Source organism: Eptatretus burgeri, chromosome 3 (assembly GCF_056783735.1).
Source record: "Eptatretus burgeri isolate ZD-2024b chromosome 3, Ebu_testis_v1, whole genome shotgun sequence".
In the NCBI taxonomy this organism is placed as follows: Eukaryota; Metazoa; Chordata; class Myxini; order Myxiniformes; family Myxinidae; genus Eptatretus; species Eptatretus burgeri.
In genome coordinates, this window is record NC_140963.1 from 119,296,247 (window position 1) to 119,318,634 (window position 22,388).

At 43.8% G+C, this 22,388-nt stretch overlaps 1 protein-coding gene across 6 annotated transcripts in view; it reads right to left on the bottom strand.

Annotated features, from left to right (window-relative positions):
- The window catches only part of SLTM (SAFB like transcription modulator), a 156,222-nt gene that overhangs the window by 37,032 nt on the left and 96,802 nt on the right, over nucleotides 1–22,388 (bottom strand). For 5 of the 6 annotated variants that reach the window (XM_085875349.1, XM_085875348.1, XM_085875345.1 and 2 more), the window contains 4 exons: nucleotides 12,210–12,359; nucleotides 11,674–11,795; nucleotides 10,965–11,149; nucleotides 10,650–10,735 (listed from right to left, as the gene is read on the bottom strand). In XM_085875349.1, the coding sequence (XP_085731475.1) occupies nucleotides 10,650–10,735; nucleotides 10,965–11,149; nucleotides 11,674–11,795; nucleotides 12,210–12,359 (543 nt within the window). The remainder of the gene's footprint in view (nucleotides 1–10,649; nucleotides 10,736–10,964; nucleotides 11,150–11,673; nucleotides 11,796–12,209; nucleotides 12,360–22,388) is intronic. The other variant, XM_085875346.1, reaches the window with a different exon arrangement.

Genomic DNA, 22,388 nt, shown 5'->3' on the forward strand with positions numbered 1-22,388 from the left:
GCAGGGGCTTGACATGTCATCATCTTTCTATTTTTTCTCTTTCTTGCCCTTGCCCATTTCTCCCTTCCCTGTCAGATCAGAACAATGCATCAGATGGTACGAATGGTCGCTGAGGGGATAAATGGGAATGTATGTATGCATGTTCTGGAAATAGTTGATTGTGAACCTTGAAATTAGTGTCTTCAGAAAGTATTCACACACCTCAACTTTTGTCACATTTTGTTGTGTTCCAGCCCAAATTTAAAATGGCATAAATTTAAATTTTTTGCCACTGATATAAACAATATACCCCACAATGACAAAGTGAAACCATGTTTTCAGAAATTTTTCAAATTAATCAGGAATGCAATACAGAAATATTTAATTTACATAAGTATTCAGCAGCCCAAGTCAATACTTTGTGGAAGCGCCTTTGGCAGCGATTACAGCTGCGAGTCCTCTTGGGTATGTCTATCAGCTTTATCCAGCTGGATTTTCTCCCATTCTTCCTTGAAAATTTACTCAAGCTCTCAAGTTGGATGGGGAGCGTCAGTGAACAGCATTCTTCAAGTCTTTCCACAGATTCTCAATGGGATTCAAGTCTGGGCTTTGGCTGGGCCACTCAAGGCCTTTCACGTTCTTGTTCTGAAGCCATTCCAGTGTTGTTTTGGCTGTACGCTTGAGGTCATTGTCCTGTTGGAAAATAAATCTTCGCCATCGTCTGAGGTCATTTTGCACTCTTAAATCGGTTCTCAAGAATTTGCCTGCATTTGACGACGTTCATTGTTCCCCCTATCCTTACAAGTCTCCCAGTCCCTGCCACTGAAAAGCATCCCCATAGCATGATGCTGCAATCACCATGCTTCATGGTAGGAATGGTGTTAGATGGGGGTGATGAGCTATTCTCGGTTTCAACCAGACGTAGCGCTTTGCATTCAGGCCAAATAATTCAAATTTTGTCTCCTGAGACCACAAAATATTTTGCCTCAATGCTCCGAGTCTTTCACATGCCTTTTTGCAAACACCATGCGTGCTGTCATGTGCCTTTTTCTCAGGAGTGGTTTCTGTCTGACCACGCTCCCATAAAGCCGAGATTTGTGAAGTGCTGCAGAGACTGTTGTCCTTCTGGCAGGTTCTCCCATCTCAGCCAAGGAATTCAGTAGTTACGTCAGAGTGGAGAATAGAGTTCTTGGTTACCTTCCTGACCAAGTTCTTTCTTGCACAGTTTGGTTGGATGGCCAGCTCCAGCAAGAGTCTGGGTAGTTCCATATTCTTTCCTTTTCCTGATGGAGCTCACTGTGCTCTTGGGAACTTTCAACACGAGAAATCGTTGTATTCCCTTCCAAAGATCTGTGCCTCATCACAATTCTATCTTCCTTGGTTCTTTGGTTCAACAGACAGTTCCTTGGACTTCATGGTGGAGTTTCTGCTCTGACATGCGTTGTCAACTGTGGGACCTTGCATGGAAAGGTGTGTTTCTTTCCAAATCATGTCCAATCAATTGAATTGGCCACAGGTGGACTCCAATCAAGTTGTAGAAACGTCTCAATGATGATAAAAGGAAATTGAAATACAGATGGTACGACAGAGGGTAGAGTCATCAGCAAAGAGATAAAATGATTTTCCAGAGTCGGAGAGATCAATGATGAAAACCCGAAAAAGAACAGGGCCCAGAACGCTGCCTTGAGGAACTCCAGCCTGGACAGGAAGAGGGGATGAGAGAAATCCCTTTAGGGCCACACGTTAGATGTGACAGGAGAGGAAGTCTGCGAGACATGAGTGGAGATGGCTCTGATTGCATGTCTGGCATTGAGGACCTCCATCCATTGTTGGGAGAGCAGAAGCAGCATAACTATGGTCGAGTGACCTGGTCTGAAACCAAATTGATGATCGGAAATCATGCCATTGGAGAAGAGGAAGGATTTAATGTCTGAAGTGATGATGGATTCCATAATCTTGCTGATGATTGGAAGAAGGCCGATTGGCCTGTAATTGCAGGGATCTGTTTTCGCACCTTTTTTATGCAGAGCTCTCTCTTTTTTATGTTTGCCGATTTCCAAGAAGATGGCAGATGACCTTGAGCAAATGAGAGAATGAAGAGAAGAGAGAGAGAGAGGGTGAGCAAGAGCAGAGGAGCAAGTTTTTAGGACATGTGGGCTGATGAACCGCCGTCTGAACCGGTTGCAGAATCTGAGTCGAGGTTTGACAGCAAACTCTCCACTTTGTCGGAAGAAAATGACAGAGTCCAGGGCCAGCTTGGTGTGGCTGGGTAAGGTGGGTACAGAAAGCGGTGTTTCAGACACAAGATTTAGAAGCAAACATGGAGTTTAGGCATTCAGCCTTTTCACATGCGGTGTCAGCAGTACAGCCATTTGAGGCAAGGGAGGGGATGGAGGGGGAACATACACCAGAAACAGATTTGAATAGACACCACCAGGATTTGGAGGAGGGAGAGAGGTTTGAGAGTTCAGACTCAAGACGAGAAAGGCTGTTTTCTGGCTCTCCTGAGGGGAGACACACTTGTTCTGAGCTTGATGGAAGGAAATGAGATTGCCTCATGGAAAGCAAATCCAACTGAGGGTAAAGGCAAGTCGTTTCAGGACAACTGCCGAGCCATAAACTTCCGTGTACCATGGGCAGGAGGTCTTCAGTAGGACATATGAAGACGAGATGGGATAAATCTGTGCATGAGAGAGTGCAAGGGCACTCCCATGAATTCCCAGGGCAAGTAGTTGTTGGAGAAAGTAGCAATGGGAGACCAGTCTAGAAGTTTGATGGCTGCTTGCAGACCCTGCCAGTCAGCCTGAGTGAAATGCCAGACTCGACGGTGTTGAGGTGGTTCTCCAATAACAGCCAGAGAGATGTCTACTTTGACAAGCATGTGGTCAGATGAAACGATTGGTGTGGAGGAAGAACAGCAGACATTTTCTGGGAAATACGTCAAAATCGGATCCATAAAGGCCCTGTCACACCTTGACGATTTAGCCAACGTATGCCTGACGTGTTCAAAATTGGGCTAAAACGCCGGCACACGTCGAATACATTATGGGTAAGTTTGTATACGTTAAGAGCACACTGGCATACGTCGTAGTACGCTGGCATACGTCGTAGTTCGCCGAGCTGTAAGACAAATTTTCCATGCTTGAAATTTCCCGACGTATGCCAGCGTAAGACTCACACGTTCCGCAAAATGCTGGCCATAAGTTGTAGGCACGTTACGCGATCGTTGACACACGTAACTTGAATGTTACTCACAAGTAGAAACACGTCGAGGTAATGTTTAGCGTACCCGAAACTTATTTCTAACCTATGAGTAACGTGTTGTAGGCACGTTACGCGGTCATTGACACACGTCGCACACGTTCCGCATGCGCTGGCCATAAGTTGTAGGCACGTTACGTGATCGTTGACACACGTTACTTGTAAGGAACTCATAAGTCGAAACATGTCAATGTAATGGTTAGCGTGTGTTCCAGACTCCCTGGTTTTTTTTTTTGGTTATTTTTTTCTTCAGTATGACGGTCATGTTGACACTTCGATTTCAAGTGCGGTTATAATATAATGTAATTAAAAGACTGCCGCTCAACGATTTAAATCATAACCGTCATACCGAAGGAAAAAAAAAAAAAACCAGGGAGTCTGGAACACTGACGCTTTCCATTACCTTGACGTGTTTCGACTTATGAGTAACGTACAAGTCACGTATGTCGACGTGTGTCAACGATCGCGTAGCGTGCCTACAACTTATGCCAGCGTATGCGGAATGTGTCATACGTCGAGAAATTTTCTACATGCTGAAAATTTCTCGACATACAATGATGTATTCCAGCGTACTACGACCAATGCCAGCGTGCTCTTAACGTATACAAAACTTACCCATAATGTATTCAACGCGTGCCAGCTTGGTTCGGCAAATTTTTCATACGTCGGCATACACTGGCTAAAACGTCAAGGTGTGACAGCGGCTTCACACTTCGATGTCGAGTGCGGTTATGATTTGAATTGTCGAGCCGCAGTCTATTAATAGCCTACGCCACGTGATCGTCGGCGATATGCTGCCGCGCGCTATGCATAAGTTAGACTATCGTTGGGCATAGGTTGTGAACGCCGACAACACACTCAGCATTCATTGATATAAAAGTTATCTATACGTTATCAAAACGTTCTGTGTACGTTACTAATACGTTATGCATACGTCCAACACGTTATTATACGCCCAAAAATTAAAAAAAAATAATCAATAGTTCAGCGTACGCCAGCGTTTTGCATACATTTTGATACGTTGCCATACGCTAGCTAAAACGTCAAGGTGTGACAGCGGCTAAAGAGATGGAATACTGTAGGTTGAGATCCGGGTCGGTAAGTTGACCGATTGAGTCAGTCCCAATGAGTTGCAGAAGTCTTTTGCTGAAGTGCCAAGGCAGGTGAGCGAGCTACCCACACCCAGCCAACTGGCATGATGACAATTTAAGTCACCACATATGAGGAAGAGTTCAGTTGAGAGGAGAGAGGTTGGTCCACGTTTTCAGATAGTGAGGTGTAAATGGAGTCATCACTGTTTGGTGAACTGTGCAACACACATACAAACACGAGGTGGGAGTGGAGGGGAAGCTGTAGCCAGAGGTATTCCTGGGGGTGTGGGGGGGTGAGGGCAGTGCATGGAGAGTGAGGAATAGCGTCTCTGATGGAGAACAACAACTCCACCAGGACGGGGCTCAGGTCTGTCATACCGGAGGAGGGAGTAACCAGGGAGATATACTCAGGAGTCAGAGACATCTTGAAGGAGGAAAGTTTCTGTTTGGCAGATTATGTCTGGTTTGTTAGCTGGCAACCTGTATGGAAAGATGTCAGGTTTGAGCAAAGAACCCGGATGTTTGGGGACCACACTGGAAAGGAAGAGGGAGGGGAGGGGAGGAGGCTTTGGGTGCGGGGGAGGGGAGCAGTGTGACCACTCCTTGGCTTTTTTTTTCACAAGATCTTGGCTATTCGTTGTTCACCTTGGCGTCTTGGTTTTCTACAGGTTTCTTGGCGTATAGGCTTTCTATTATCATCACTTTTTCGAAACCGTGTGAATTCTTGGCTTTTTTCATTGGCTCACCTTGGCATTTATGAAAATGAGGAGTGGTCACACTAGAGGGGAGCAGACAAGACAAGGGAGGAGGGGTGGGGGTGGGGGAGGTAAGGAGAGTTATTGAAAGTGTGGGGGATTGCAGAAGAGTTATGGGAGAGGGCTGGATGAGGAGTGGTGTGGAGAGGGCTGGATGAGGAGAAAAGGCTCTGTGGTGCTGGGTTGAGGTACAGCAGGCAGTAAGAGGGAGCAGAAGGCAGGGGAAGGAGGCAGCTTGTGGATGTGAGAGTGGGGGGCACCTTTGAGTAGAGGTAGCGAGAGCCGGGGGGTAATTGGAAGGAGAAGGGTGAGTGGGGATTGTTGAGCAAGAAAGGTGAGGGGGAAGTGTGATGGATGCTTTGAGAGGCCAGAGATTTTATATTTCTCGGCCAGAGATGCGACTAAAGACATCACTTGAGGGATGCAATAAAGGCGAACTAAGAGACTGGAGAGAAGAAACGTTGGAGCAGTTGGACTTTTTGGACAAGGGATGAAGGAAAGGTCGAATTGAGAGCAGTCTGTTGAAATAGAAAAAGAGTTGTGAATAGAAAATAGAAAAAGTTGTGAAAAAGAGAAAATTTTTTCCAATTATGATACAGTAAAGAGAACCACACATGTGAAAGAGGAATTTGAAGCATTATTAGAGACCATTTTTATTTTTTGAGAAAGATTGCACACGATGAGGTAAAGGAAAGGTTGAAGAAGAATCGTGAAGTGAATGGTGAATTTGGATCGGCAAACGCAGAGGGTAGGAACAATTCCAGCAGAAAGACGTGGTTACGGGAGGTGTATAGTTAAGTGGATTATATATTATTTATTTTTAATAAGGATTGCAAAAGAATTGGAAAAGGAAAGGTTGAAGTAAAATCGTGGAGTTGTATGGTGAATTTGGATCGGTAAATGCAGAGGAAAACTGATGGGTCAATGAAAAGTAACAGGAAAAGGAAGGGGAAGAGAAACACGTGGTTTCGGGAGGTGAAAGGTTCGGAAGGATACCACAAGGAGAAAATTTTTTTTTTTTTTCATGGATTTTTGAAGATTAGGTAAGATTCGGGAATAGTAGGTCAGAGGAAGAAATCGTTCATGAAGGTAATGGTGAAAGCGGGTCAGCTCAAAGAGAAGGAAGATGGTGTGACGACAGGAGGAGGAAGAAGAGTCGGTACTCATGGATATGGAAGAAGAAACGGTTTTAGATTTTTTTTGTTAAATCATTTAAATTTTAAGACAAGAAACAGAAGGTGTACTGGGAGTGATAGAACAGCGGTAGTGGGAAATGTGGAGAAAACAGGAACTGATGGTAATAGGGAGAAAATACAAATAAAAACAATCGTACACCGAGACGGGAAAGATGGGTAGGCCTCACGGAAACCCAATCAGACAAGATCGACGAAAACTCAAAAAATAGCGCAATTTTTGAAACAAAACTGAACCAGGAACACACAGTAGTAAACATGTAGGGAAGAATCAGTAAACATGTAGGGAAGAAAATAAAGTCAAAACATGACAAACTAGAGGGGGAGCACTCGGGAGAGTGCAAAACCTCGCCGCCAATACTGCTGGGTCACTCAAGTGAACCTTGTATCTTATTCATTGAATATGTCAACAGTGCTGACAGTTATAGTTTCCAACATTTTTTTTTGGGGGGGGGGGAGTGGAAATCACTTAAAACATTTAGAAATGCAAAAAAAGTATAAAAAATTTTCTCTAAATTTTTTTTTGGGGGGTGGGGGGGAACAAAGTCCAAAATCTAATGGCATGATCCTTGGACCATACCTAACCCCCCCCCCCCCACCAAATTTCGTAGAAATCTGTCGAGGAGTTTTTCCGTAATACTGTTCACAAACAAACAAACAAACAAACAAACAAACAGAAAGGGGTGAAAACAGTAACCTCCGATCTTCGATGGCGGAGGTTAATAACGAGCAGAAACTTGATTTTGAGACAGTCGGCAGAAAAAAAAGCTGCCTTTTTTTCCCATGCTTAAAAACGGAACTCAAGGTGGGCTTTTTTGAGTAATAGCTGACTTCTTGCCACCCACCGTGCAGGCCAGACTTGTGAAGTGCTTGGAATGTTATGACATGCAAACAGTAACCAGTCTTTGCCATAAAGGAATGAAGCTTTCAGAGTTGCCATTGGCCTCTCTGATCAGCTTCCTCCTTGCTTGGTCATCCAGTTTGGAGGTACAGCCTGATTGAGGCAGGGTCTTGGTGGTACCATATGCCTTTCTCTTGTTAATAATGGTCTTGACTACTCCAAGGTATATTCAAGGTCTTTGTGAAATATTGTGTCCACGCCGGTGAAGACCAACCTGGACGGATAGCCGAACAGTTCTCCCTTGGAGACAAACACGTGATCCTTGGAGATTATAGCGCGTACGGGACAGGGGTGGCAAGCACGCACCTGAGGCACTCAACAGGACGAAGGACAAGGGTTTATACTCGAACCCACAATGAATAAACAGACACGAGCAATCATAATAAATTGGGGTTGAATGAACATAAATCAATTATTCATAACAGGAATAAATCAAAGTGTAAAAATGAAAATAAATCAAAGCATGAGGTAATGAAACATGAAGTCATTTACAGCCGAAAGTCGAGGAGCCTCAACACAGTTACAAAAACGGACAAGGGAAAAGATAAAAGAAAATAAAAATCCCACCTATATTCTGGCACTTTGCTTCGTCCAGAGATTATCCTTTTTGGACCTGGCGTCATCAAAACCACGAAATCACTGCGTGGGAAACCACACCCAAAAATGGCATCAAACCACTCTCTGTGCGGGGACATGGACGTGAGGTATTCTTGTGGCGGTATTCAACACCAGGGCTCAAAAACTGCCGTGCAGCTTCTTCTAATGTTTGAGATTGCCAACCCCGCTCCTCTCCTACACCAGGGTCCACTCACAATGACAGCCCCCTTCCTCCTCAAACGCACAACGGGATCACGCCGAGTTATTGCTGAGACGCGCTCTTCTTCTCTTCTCCTCTCCTCTCCCTCTCATAAACGTACAACTTCGCGACTCAGTCGAACAGTAATGGCGAGCATCCTGCTCCAGTGCGTGAACAAATTCGCCGCAGCATGAACGCAAGAATTGTGCAGCCTTCTTTACCGTGTCGAGGGGAAGCCAGCAAGGTGGATCCTTTTGCCTCCAATCACATACCTCACACAACTCTCCTCTCCCCCGAACCTTCTAACGTCACGCCAATCCATCATCCACCCCAGGGGCATGGTTTGGTAATTGTCATTCCTGGAGGCAGGTTTTTGCCTGCTTGGAACATTCAGCTCAGTTGTCGTCATTTTTGTTGAAAACATGGTTCTTTTATTTCCGGTTTTGTAAATGCAAAAACGTAGGTAAAGGTCGCAGAGGGCAATCACATCCTGGGAGAAATTGGCCTAAATCCCTACCTAATTAACACAGCACCACCCCGTGTGGTGACACGTAACAACTTAAGCTCACAGTTTCCCTACTTAAATTACATCGGGATGTCTCCGACCCATCCACAGACCATGCTACACCATACAATCCTACTTTTACTATGAAGTTCCTCCATCTACCCCACAAACAAAATATTTTTATACCCAATCCCTGATCTGTGCCTTTCCACAACTTTATCACAAAGGTATTTTGAAAGCTCCTTGGTGCTCATGGTTGAGACTTTTCTGTGAAATGCACTACCCAGCAGAGGAAACCGACAAGAACAATTGATTTTATTCTGAAATAATCATAATCCCAATTTAACACATGTGGGGGCCAATTAACTTGGTGTGTGATTTTGAAGGTGATTGGTTAAACCTGAGCTAATTTACAATTGCTATTACAAGGGGGGGGGGGGGGTGGTGGACACTTATCCAACCAAGATATTCTACTTTTGTGTTTTTACCTCCACCACCAAAGGTGGAGGAAAGTTAAGTTTTGACTCGCCTGTCTGTGTACAGGATATGTCAAAGTTTTGGAATTATTCGGACAAAACGTTGTGGACATGTTGGGTATGTGATGATGAAGAAGTGATTCAATTTTAGAGAAGATCCAAAAATTTTTAAAGTAATTCTTCACCATTGAGAGATTGCGCAAAACCAATACACAGGATAGCATGGATATTTCAAAAATGTATTGAGCAAAATATGTTCTTGTGATCAGGCATTGCGTAGCAGAGGTATGCACAACATCAATTGCCCTGCTGGTTAATTGATTTTCTGAAATTTTTCACTCAGAAGTTGTGGGTTACGATGTGTAAATAAAGCTGGAAAAAGTCTGACAATGCATTTTAATTCCAGGCGACAAGGCAACAAAAAATGAAAATTTTGAAAAGTATATGTAGACTTTCCATAAGCACTGTAGAATGGCTTGTTGATCGCTGGAAGCAGCACGTAACATTGGTTTGCGTAGTCAATTAACATCTGTCACATAGCTGCCGACACGATTATCTGTGACGAGTCGATCATATCACCGGAAACAGTGACAATGGTGGGCCGACCTCTTTGGAGTTATGCAGAGGCGACGTCGGTCACAATGTTAGTGTTGATTATTGATATTTCCAACAACTGGATACAATATTCCACCCAAGCGAGAGGGACTGGTGGCAAATGAACCTTTTAAATACTTGTTTACCATATTGTGGGACTGGTGGCAAACAAACCTGGATTTTGGAAGTTCCAGGTTTGGGTCATGACAGTACAGAGGTTGAGGTGTGGACAGAGTGGGATGGGTTGGGTAAACGAGGTTTTGAGGTAAATACAATGTTGAGACATTTTGCCACTTCTCAAGCAGAGTGTGTGTTGAGCGAGGGGATGGAACAGGAGTACACACGAGAGGAGGACTTGACAAGGCTCCACTACAATGCGAGGAAGGAAACTGGTTAGAGATTTCAGTTTTATTAAGGCCTGCAAGATGATATTTTCTGCCATGCCCAAGGATGGACACACACTTTGTAGTATGCCTTATAGAACGACTTGCGATTTCAAGTTGGATATAGGTTTGTACAGCAGGTTCAAACAAGAGTCGCAATACTGGATATCTGGCAACCACCACCAAATGCAATACATCTTAAACGATTCTTTTTGCTTGGTAATAGCAGTGATAACTGCGAAGGATCTTGCCTGTCCAACAAAGTATCAAATTAAATTGCTGGTGTTTACACAAAGAATGAATTGTCAGAGAAAATATTGAAAGTACATATGGGGGTTCACAGAAACGTCCAATAACCAACGTTCCATCGAAATGTTACCCATGCCAACATCACACAAGTGGCAAACCCCAAAATTACCCAATACTAATTGGTGGAAAATTAAATGAACGAGATGAACATGAAAGTTAAACAAAGTGAACTTATTTTTCTTATCCGTTCCACCCATTATGCGATCTCCGTAACGTTTAATGTTTGTGAATGACAAAAGATTGTTTCATTAGCATCAGGAAACTCTCGATGTCACCAATAGGTGCATAAAATAAATAAAGTACAGCTTAGGATGAAAGCCATAATTTTTGTGGCTATTTTCAAATCAAATAACGACCTGTAATCAACTGAAAAAGAGATTCCCGTTTTGGAAATGTGAAAAATCACCTTGTCTTTCGAGGACGTTTTCAGGCTGATTACTGGCTCCCCCTTAGATTTGTCCATGACAACAGTGCGGTTGGCATCCTTATCACCTGGAACAGCAGAAAGATATTTGAGCAATTACTCAGTGAAACTGGACATTTTATGCCTTTTTTTGTTTTTCAACATAAATAATCCCAAGTTGTAGAAGGGAACGGTGAGAGTGGGGAAGGAGGCAATGCGCTGACTGTCAGGCAATGGCACTACATATATGGAAGCAGCGAGCAAAGGGGCGAACAAGCAAAAGAAAAAAGGAGGAAGGAATAGGAAATGAAGGCTCACCGGGCCGCTTACGGGACTTGCTCGAGTGTGAACTGCTCGATCTGTGTTCCTCTTTCTTCCCATCCTTATCCTTCAAATCCTTCTTCTCATCAGGTTTCTTTGAACTGTTGGAAGTTCCCTTTGCATCCTTTTTGTCTCCAGCAGTCTTGTCAACCTTCTTGCTGCTGCTACTGCTGCTGCTAGATCTAAGGAGTGGTGGGGGAACAACCATCTACAATAAATGGCATGTGTGTGTGTGTGTGTGTGTGTGTGTGTGTGTGTGTGTGTGTGTGTGTGTGTGTGTGTGTGTGTGTGTGTGTGTGTGTGTGTGTGTGTGTGTGTGTGTGTGTGTGTGTTCATGTTCCTGAGGACCCAAAAGTCTCAAAAGGTCCCCGAGGACCCAAAAGTTAAGATTAGGTAAAGGAATGGTTGAACAACAACAAAACAAAAAAAAAATCGTGAAAGTATATGGTGAATGTGGAATGAGTACTGTTATGCATATGCGACAAGAAATGTCTGTCCGATGCTGCCATTTCTCTCAGAGATGGCAAAAGAGTTATTCGTCAAGCCTTCAGTGAGTCATCAGTGAGTCCAGGGAAGTGTTGAGAGCGATTTAATCCCCCCTCCCCCCCCCCCCGAATAGTACTCAAGCCTTTGTTGCCACGTGAAAGGTCATATTAAAATATTCCCAACCCAACATGAATAAAAATGCAGAAATTAGGGCACGTACTGGTGATTTTTGCCATCTGTAGATTTTCGATCACCACTGGAGGATGACTTGCTGTCCTTCTTGTCAGTCTCCTTTTCACCAGGCTTTTTGCTCCCTGGGCTGGTCTTTGCCTGCACGCGAGTCAGTGAGATGAACAATTCCAGGTAAAGCCACGACAGCAATCGTGGTTCTAACAATCAGGACAAAAATAAAGTTTTTCCTTCTTACCATCCTCATTCGTAACAAAAGTGCCAGTCATTTTTCCAGTTTTTGAGATTTTCTGCCTCAGTCATCTATAGCAATAACGTAATAACAACGAGCAACAAAATTTGTGTTTCATTTCGCTTCCATTAACAACTCTGTGCACAAGAAATAGTGAATAAATATTCGTTGATGAAGAATTGCTGCAGTTTTTTGTGTTTTTCTCAAAACTGAAAAAAAAATGACTTGGGCACTTTTGTTATGAGAGCAACGATATGATAAAGGTTAAAAATGGAGAAAGCTTTCCAGTTAAGCCTTCACAATTAAAGCAATTCCAAAATAAATGAAATGCTCACTTTTTCCACAGATATCATATGGCCATGCAATTCTGTACGGTGCAGGCTACTCATGCACAGCGTCGCTTCCTCGCTTGTGGTCATGGTAATAAAACCATAGCAGCGGGAACCAGGGCTGCGAGCACTCGTCACAATCTTTGCACCGATGACCTGAGGGATGAAAAAAAATATATATATATATATTTATGGCCTGTCGCAGCTAAAGGCCAAGTCACACCTTGACGTTTTAGCCAGCTTATGCCAATTTTTGAAAAATTTGTCTAAAAACGCTGGCACACGTCGAATACGTAATGGATAAGTTTTGGAAACATTGAGAGCACGCTGAAAAACACTGCCATACGTCGTAGTACGCTGGCTTTCATCGTTGTACTTTGCGGTTGTCCTCAAATTTTAGCATGCTTGAAATTTTACGACTTATGCCAGCGTATGACTCACGAGTTCCGCTACGCTGGCCATAAGTTGTAGGCACGTTATGCAATCATTGACACACGTTAATTGTAAGTTAATCATAAGTCAAAACACGTCGAGGTAATGTTTAGCATACCCGAAACTTATTTCTAACCTATGAGTAACGTGTTGAAGGCACGTTACGCGATCGTTGACACACGTTACTTGTCAGATACCCATAAGTCGAAACACGTCAATGTAATGGTTAGCGTCAGTGTTCCAGACTCCCTGGTTTTTTGGGGTTTTTTTTTCTTCAGTATGACGGTCATGTTGACACTTCGATTTTTCGTGCGGTTATGATTTAAATCGTTGAGCGGCAGCCTATTAATTATATTATATTACAACCGCACTGGAAATCGAAGTGTCAACATCACAGTCATACCGAAGAAAAAAAAAAAAACCAGGGAGTCTGGAACACTGACGCTAACAATTACATTGACGCATTTCAACTTATGAGAAACTTACAAGTAACATTTGTCGAAATGTGCCAACAATCGCATATCGTGCGTACAACTTATTCCCATCGCATGCGGAACATGTCAGGCATACGGCAAGTACATCGTAAAATGTTTATCACGTTTAAAAGTACAAGACTGACTCCACTTACTCCGAGGTACGATCGCGTACTTTAGCGTTCTATTCACGTATACCAAACTTACCCATACCGTATTCGACGTGCGCCAGCGTTTAACGCATTTTTCAGAGGTCGGCATACGATGGCAAGATCGCCAAGGTGTGACTGCGATGTTGACACTTTCATTTCTCCGGCGGTTATGATTTAAATCATTGTGCGGCAGCCTTTTAATAGGCTACGCCACGTGATCGTCGGCAATACGTGCAGCGCACGATGCATAAGACTATCGTTGGGCATAGGTTGTGAACGCCGACAACAGGTGAAGCATTCGTTGGTACAAGTTATCTATAAGACAACGAAACGTTCTGTGTCCGTTACCAATATGTTATGCATACAACCAACTCGTTATGAATACATCCGAATCTTTAAAAAAAAACATCAAAAGTCCAGCGTAAGCCAGCGTTTTACATACATTTTGATACGTTGCCAATGCTGGCTAAAACGTCAAGGTGTGACTGGGCCTTAAGTGGGAGCCACCCTGTTCCAATGCTTGTATTTAAATAACAGTAAACAAACAAATACGAGTAAACTAGCTTTCTTGAAACCCTCAGTCAGTGAGAGCATTGAAAAATCTATAAAAAAAACATGTATATTTTAATGACCGTCAGATGTCAGGATCCTAAGATTCATGTACGTTAAATGCTATCAGCTGAAAAAGCAGTCATATTTCCAGTTTCATTTTTAGATTTTCAGATGTTGTTTAATTTATCTGATATTCGTCATTGGAACTTGGTTTTGAAAAGTTTATTTCAACAGAAAGAGTGAACTTTACTTTCCAGAACATAAGTTACAGTTTGGAAATCAATCAAAAATTGGCTGAGTGGCATGTGATAGAGTGAAATTTACCCAAGTTTCACTTTGAATGCCAATTCAGGGATGAAAAAATAAAAGTGCCTGCTATTCTGTGAAGTGTGCTGAAAGTGGCTGAGATGCTCATTTTACCAACAATAATCATATCTAATTTTACAAACATTATAGACATATTTTGATTAAATACCGCTCACTAACCACGCGTTTCAAAATTTCAAATTTGTCCGCCATTACGTGACAATCAATATTATACACAATACAATTTTAGCTGAATCATTGAATTTGAAATCTCCTACCCCAAATGATACATTTCTGTCATGACCTTCTTTGCAGGAAAAATACAGGTTTGCCTCAATCTCCCTCAATAGTTAAAGGGAGATTTTTTTCTTGTCCGCCATTACGTGACGATTATGGAATTCTGGAATTATTGCTGAAATATTGAGGTGAGTGAATGTTTTAAGTATTTGGACATTAAAATAGATAAAATAGATGAATCATGCTGACTTCACAAGTCTATGAGCAATCATGCTCAAATATTTATCTGACAACCATTTGGAGGGAAGAAAATTTAATTTTTTATTCATGTCCCTCGAGAAATATGAAAATTTGCCAAAATTTGATACTATCGTGTCACGACATCCTGGCCTAACAAGTGGAACGGATTGTCACAGTAAGTGTCCATGATATTTAAATGTTTATCAGTCTGGTTCAACTCTATTCGTGTCAAGTGTCATTAGTGTCATCGTTCGTACTACAAGGACACTAAACTCGCGTACATCTATACTAGATGTCCACTGCCCATGGTATGCCCTGATCTTGTGGAAGTTGGTGCCAAAAATATTCGCGGTAAAGTACGCGATGTATTACGGCTGCTCCTCCATGCACACGAAGATATTTTATCATTTTTGAATGATTGAGCAAGCTGGTCTCATTCGCATAAACCATCAGCGTACGAGGCGGAGGTCAACTCTATAGAGTCAGAGTATAGGCCCAATCTCGATCTGGGAACTCCGATTGCCATAGATCAATCAACAATTGTTCAAAGTTCCCTGCCAATCGGGGTGAATTTTGGTAAACAAGACTGACGGCTGACAAGGACAATCTTGATTATTACGTTACTTGATTCCTTCCATAGTACTAGTTTCTTCAATTCTTTTTACGATTGATGATTTTTCATCATTGAATGTTTTGGGTCTTCCGCCGTTTCAATTGGTTTCATTACATAGTTTCGGGCTTTCATATGACGTCATAATATGACTTCATAACGTAATATAACGTCATAACCGTGCATATATAGAGCAAGATAATGGAAAATATGAGGTATATGGGCATCTATCTGGGTGTCCAATATATTATTGGCAAATTTCGTGACAATCGGAGTGGATTCGAGTGTGCCAGGCTGGTTGAAAGGACACAAATCTTGAATTTGCCAACGTCATTAATGATGTCATTATATTACAAAAGAAAGAAAAAAATATTCTCTCATTCATATCAAATAAAATTATTGTGGCTATTCCATCAAACCATGATTAAACACATTTTAGGTTATTCCAGATTAAACACATAATTAAACACAAACCCGATTCCTGCTTAACCAACTCGAGCCAGCCCATGGTCAAGCCTCCACCCCTCCTATGGCCAAATCCATCCCCCCCCCACCCACCCTCCCACCTCCAAAAGCCAGGCAGTTGCCACCCCTGGTGGTGGAGAAGCCCTTCGGGACAGGGAGCCCACCTTACTCCAAGGTAAACCGAGGAAGGGCACAGGTGCCCACCCTTTCAAGGACTGCCGCCGCTCGACATCTCAGGCATTTGGAAGGGCAGGGGCTTGTCGATGGGATTGGTATGCTGACCTGGATGATCCAAATCAGGGTTTTTGACTTGAGACCCAGCCTTTTTAATCATCAGATGCAGAAGAGGCCACGAGGCAGAGGTGGCTCCCCTGTCCTGGCCAATCCTCTGTCTCATCCACCTGTGGTTGGCCTGGTCAACAACAAAATCTGTAAGATGAACTTTTTGGCACCTTGTTGACACTCCCACGGGGTTTAAGGGCTTCAGCCCTTCACATCTGAGGGGATGACTTGGACCTAGTCACTTGCAGTTGTGCAAACCTATGAGGGGGACGGTCAAGCAATCATGTGGTCAATTCTCAACCGAGAAGCATCTCAAGAGAGGGAATCTTTCTTGAAGAGATTTTTGCAGTGCGTTGGGTGCATCAGGAAGTCCTGTTGGGTGCCCCAGCAGAATCCTCCCTCACAGGTTTAAAAAAAAAAAAAAAGACCTAGATTGGGTGGACAACGGGGAGCTTTATGTTTAACCCTCGGTGGCTGGGTTCTGCATAGACTCATCAAGGCTTCGACTCCTCAATTGTCTTCGATCACAGGGATTGGGCATTTCCTCTTCAGGGATTGGTTAGTACCAGATGTCGTTTAGTGGAATACAGCAAAGACTTGCAGTGGTGGATAGTGCTCAGAGATGTCACTGAACTGTGCCCTGCCAGAGGTTCCTGGATCACCGAGGTCCACAAGGTTATGCACCTGGGAATCACTTAATGGGCACATTATTCGTGAGACCTTGCCTCATATACTTCCCACCAATTGGGCATCTTCTACCTCATTCGATGGTAACCTGACATCTTCGGCACAGGGAACCACTGGCCAGCGCTCGAGGAAGGTTTGGGTGGGTTTCGCCGGGATGCCGATCTGGCCTTATGCTACACCATTCCTCTCTGCAGCCAGCGGAAGTGACACACGGTTAAGGTTTACTTGAGAACCCTCACCTGGGTGGGTGATTATGGGAATCTGCAGAGGCCCCTTATACTTGAGGAGACTACTTCACCCACTGTTGGCACGCACTGCTTGGTATGCCCCCATCACAAATTAATCAGTGGCCAGCTGTTCAAGAGCAGTGGACCATCGGAAATATTAGGTGTGCTACCCACCTTGACCACTCTGCCCATCCCTGAAAAGGGCAGGTCGGCCAAGTGGCAGGGCTTGTTCAACCCTGCTTGCCAGCAGGTGGTGTCGTAGTAGCATTGACGAGAACAGGGAGGGGATGGGGATCATTTATTTGGGTAAAATTTGGGGAATCCTTTCATACAAAAATCTTCTGACACAAACAAGTGTATGGACATGCCTCCGCCAATGTTAAATGTGAAGCCACTTTTGTTTGATCTCAACCAGCAGTCACGACAATACTTTTGTGGGAGAACACAAAGAGAAAAAATTACCCCAGTGTGGGGGTGACGGTCATCTCTATAATGTTTTTTACTATCATAATCGATGAACCGTAACCAGATATCTCCTAAAATGACAGACTCGATAGGTTTTGAAAATGGCGACTTTCACAACTTTCGTGACCTCGTGACCTCGTGACCTTGACGTCGAATCCGGGACAAAATATGTCGTTGGGTATCACTCATCGACCTCTGCCCACATACCAAATTTCATCAATATCGGAAGTAAAAAGTTTTCTTTGTACCGGGAGGTGTTTTTGACCATCTTCCAGGTTAAGTGGTGGCCAAACGGGACGGAAATTCAAAAATCTGTCCGTCAGATACAAGATAATATTTTTTACTGTCATAATCAATAAACAGTTGCCGAATATCTTGTAGAATGGCAGACGAGGTAGGTTTTGAAAATGGCGATTTTTAGAACTTACGTGACCTCGTGACCTTGACCCCGGACAAAAGTTATATCGTTGTGCAACACTCATCGACCTCGACCCACATACTAAGTTTCATTAAGATCGGAGAGAAAAATTGACGGACGGACATTTGGTCCGGCTTTATTAGGTCATCTCGGTAGAGACGACCTAACTAGAAGGGCGGACTACGATGTCGCCAGATATGACTCCGCCAACATTACATAATCATTATTATACAGACCTGCACCAAGTTTGATTTAAACCTCTGAACCCAGATACAAAATCTATACCAATAAATGTGTGTGTCTGTGTCCGTCACCTTCATAACTCCAAAACCATGAAAAGAGCAGCCAGAAATTTTCCATGCATACCAAGAGAACTCCAAGGAAGTGCACGAGTGAAAATTGGGTGTTTGGGTTAATTAAAACAACCCTTTTGAAGATAATTAAGGGCCTTATTTAATCATATATTTTATCAAGCACATCCTCTGCCACCTCGCCATTGATGGGGTCTTTCGGTGCATCCTGGTTTATATTGCTGGGTGTGAAGCCACCATGTTTTTTTGGCCTGCTCAACCATGCCTTGGTCGAGTTGAAATTTAGCCCAAGATGACCCTGAAATTTTTTTCATCCTGATCGGATAAAGCGTTGCACATATGCAATTGTGATGTCAATAAGCCTGGTGTTGGCGCAGTGGTAAGGGCAGTGGCTTGGGACCCAAGAGGTCCTGAGTTCAAGCCCCGTTGGGACACTGAATTAATATATGTATGTATAATGTGTATGTGTATGTATGTGTGTATATATATATATATATATATATATATATAAACATATATATATATATATATATATATATAAACCAAGTCGAAAACACCAGGGGGTTAACTCAGCCTGCCATCCTTCCGAGGTCGGCGAAATGAGCACCAGTTGTACTGGGCCCGGTGTATGCCCCGGTTAGAATAGGTGTACCATATCCGTGTGTCGTAAGAGGCGACCAGGGTTGCGTCAGGAAGGGCATCCGGCGTAAAAACCTATGCCAAATCATTATGCGGACAACAAAACGAATTTCCATACCGGATCGGTCGAGGCCCGGGTTACCAACGACCGCCACCGGTACCGGTGGTCAGCAGGGTACCAGTGGAAATTGTGCTACTGCTGGGCGAAGGAGGAGAAGGAGACGGGGAAGGCGAGTCCGGAGGCAGTGGGAGAGGGGGAAGGGTAGAAGTGTGGAGGTGAGAGTTGGAACTCTGAATGTTGGGACGATGACTGGCAAAGGGCGAGAGTTGGCTGATATGATGGAGAGAAGAAAGGTGGACATACTGTGTGTACAAGAGACCAAGTGGATGGGGAGTAAGGCGAGGAGCATTGGAGGTGGTTTCAAACTGTTCTACCATGGTGTGGATGGGAGGAGAAATGGTGTTGGGATAATCCTGAAGGAAGATCATGTCAAGAGGGTATTGGAGGTGAGGAGGGTGTCTGACCGAGTGATGAGTGTGAAGTTGGAAATTGAAGGGGTGATGATGAATGTCATCAGTGCATATGCCCCACATATGGGGTGTGAGATGAAATATAAAGAAGATTTCTGGAGTGAGTTAGATGAAGTGGTGGAGAGTGTATCCAAGGATGAAAGAGTGGTGATTGGAGCAGATTTCAATGGACATGTTGGGGAAGGGAATAAAGAGGATGAGGAGGTGATGGGGAGGTACGGTCTCAACAAGAGAAATGTGGAAGGGCAAATGGTGGTAGAGTTTGCAAAAAGAATGGACAAGACGGTAGTGAGACCAGCTATGTTGTATGGTTTGGAGGCGGTGGCGCTAACAAAAAGACAGGAAGCAGAGCTGGAGGTGGCAGAGTTAAAGATGCTGCGATTCTCGTTGGGAGTGACGAGGATGGATAGGATAAGAAATGAGTATATTAGAGGGACAGCACAGGTAGGAAAGTGAGAGAGGCGAGATTGAGATGGTTTGGACATGTGCACAGGAGGGAAACGGAGTATATCGGGAGAAGGATGTTGAAGATGGAGCTGCCAGGCAGGAGGAGAAGAGGAAGGCCAAAGAAGAGGTTCATGGATGCGGTGAGGGCGGACATGCGGGTGGTTGGAGTGTCAATGGAAGATGTGGAGGATAGAGCGAAATGGAGACGGTTGGTCCGCTGTGGCGACCCCTAACGGGAGCAAGCCGAAAGAGGAAGAAGATATGCAATTGTGATGTCAGAACGAAGCCACCGATGATGTCAAAAATCACATGTGATTCACGTGGAGTACTTGACATGTGTCAAGTTTCAATTTTTTCCATTGAGGGGTTTCTGAGATAGGAAAAACAATGAACCTCTTTTTTCCAACACGGCTACCACACCACATGACCTACGACGTCGATTCTCAAGAATCTCATGACCTTCGTAAAAGAAGAGCCACTTCGATGGCGGTCTTTCATGACAAAAATGATTACATTTTAAAACAGAACAAATCTGGAGACGGCGATGGTTCACAAGCAATATACACGGTTCGCCTTTTTTATTTTTTGACCTTCGAGGAGACACCACGGGCAAACTGGCGAGAATCGGGAAAAAAGTAAATGATGAAAGTTGTAGTCATCAAAGAGCACCACAAATCGACCACGAATTGCGAAATCCTAAACGTAGTTCACCTTTTTTATTTTTTATGGCATGAATCGGGGAAAAACGTAAATGATGAAAGTTGTAGTACTCGAAGAGCTATACTTGCATACCAACTTTCATTCGAAACAGTTGAAGACCCGAGGAGCTTGATGCCCAATTTCTTGATTTTTGACATTTTCCAAGTTCATGACCTTGTGACCTTGATATGACCTTGGGAAGAAAATGAAAATTGAGCTCTGTGGGGCTATGCAGGTGCCATTGGGCTAACCAAACACCGAAACCCCTGCCAGATTCGACAAACCCTCTCGGAGAAGATGTAACTTGAAACCGGCTACCCCCGAAAAACACGTTTTTTGGGCGTGGCTCCGCCCATAATGGGCGCAGCAAGCCCATTCTCAGGAAAACACAACGAGATCATGATATAAACCTCCCACCCAAATTTTATCAGGATCGGAGCAAAACCCACGGAGCTACGCTCGGGACAGACAGAGAGACAGACAAGCCGGTAGGCGACAAGGGATTAGCGAGGATCGAAGCGGTAGATACGATGCTTTTGATTCTGACCTATCCACTGACGAAGATTCATTGCCAAGACGTATTTGTTCACATACAATTGTTCCTCTGCATGGCAAGATTTTTCCTATTGTGTATTTTGCCAACTGGCACTCCTCATAAAAAATGACGGTAAATAGACACCCTATTTTTGAAGGACGACCATTTGAAAAATAATCGGTTTGCTGGTTTGTGCTGTGGAGCCTCGCGTTGGGGACACACACACACACACACACACACACACACACACACACACACACACACACACACACACACACACACACACACACACACACACACACACACACACACACACACACACACACACACACACACACACACACACACACACACACACACACAGATAAACTTCTCTCGATGCTCTTGTTTGACCACACCTGAGCCACACAATATTTTTCATAAGCCACACCCACTTTCCTACGCCACTCCCACTTTTCATCAACGTCCACTTTCCCGAAGCTCCCCCTACTTTCCGAAGCCCCTCATAAAAAATGACGGTGAATAGACACCCGATTTTTGAAGGACTACCATTTGAAAAATAAAACCTCAATCAAAAATCGGCTCAAGTAAAATTTTCTAAATATCTCGAAGTGTTTAATCCCGAAGTCTCGTTTCTCTACATTCAAAACTGAAGGACAAGTATTGAAAATACTGTACGTGGTTTTTCAGCCACTGCACCGCAAAGGGTTGTTGCTGGGCAACGGAATTCAAACGCGCACATTCCCAGACCATATGGCACTTTTTGGCAAAGTTTCATCGAAATCAGTTTGCTGGTTCGTGCTGTGGAGCCTCGCGTTGCAGACACACATACACACAGACAGACAGACGGAAAACCCGACAATAAGGGATATCTAGCATATATAGCGAATCCAACAGACAGACACCCAGAACGAATATAGTGGTCACTTACTGACTCGTGAACCAAAAAACAACTTTTGAGATCAGTAACACAAGCTACTTTTCAAGACAAACAACAGATCAATGGCAGCAATGTACTTTAAACATGACAGGAAAAGGGAACAGAAAAATGGAAGGGGGGGAGCAGAGTGGAGGTGGAGGATCCATAATATTGTATGTTTGTGGGGTAGGTGGAAGAATTTCATAGAAAAGGAAGGATTGCATGGGGTGGTATGGTTCATGGACATGTCGGAGACATCTCGATGTAAATCAAGGCAATTGTGAGCTTAAATGTTGTCACCACACAGGGGGTTTTGCTGTGTTAAATTAGGTACGGTGTCAAGCCAATTTCTCCCAGTATGTGATTGGCCCCTGTGACCTTTTCCGATGTTTTTGCATTTACAAGACCGGTAATAAAAAAGAATTGACGTCCTTAAAAACCACCGAGCCAAACGTTTCACCCCACCTCCAGGAATGACAAGCAAACCACACCCCTGGGGTGGAGGATGGATGGGCGTGACATTAGAAGGTTCGGGGGTGAGGAGATGGCAATTGGAAG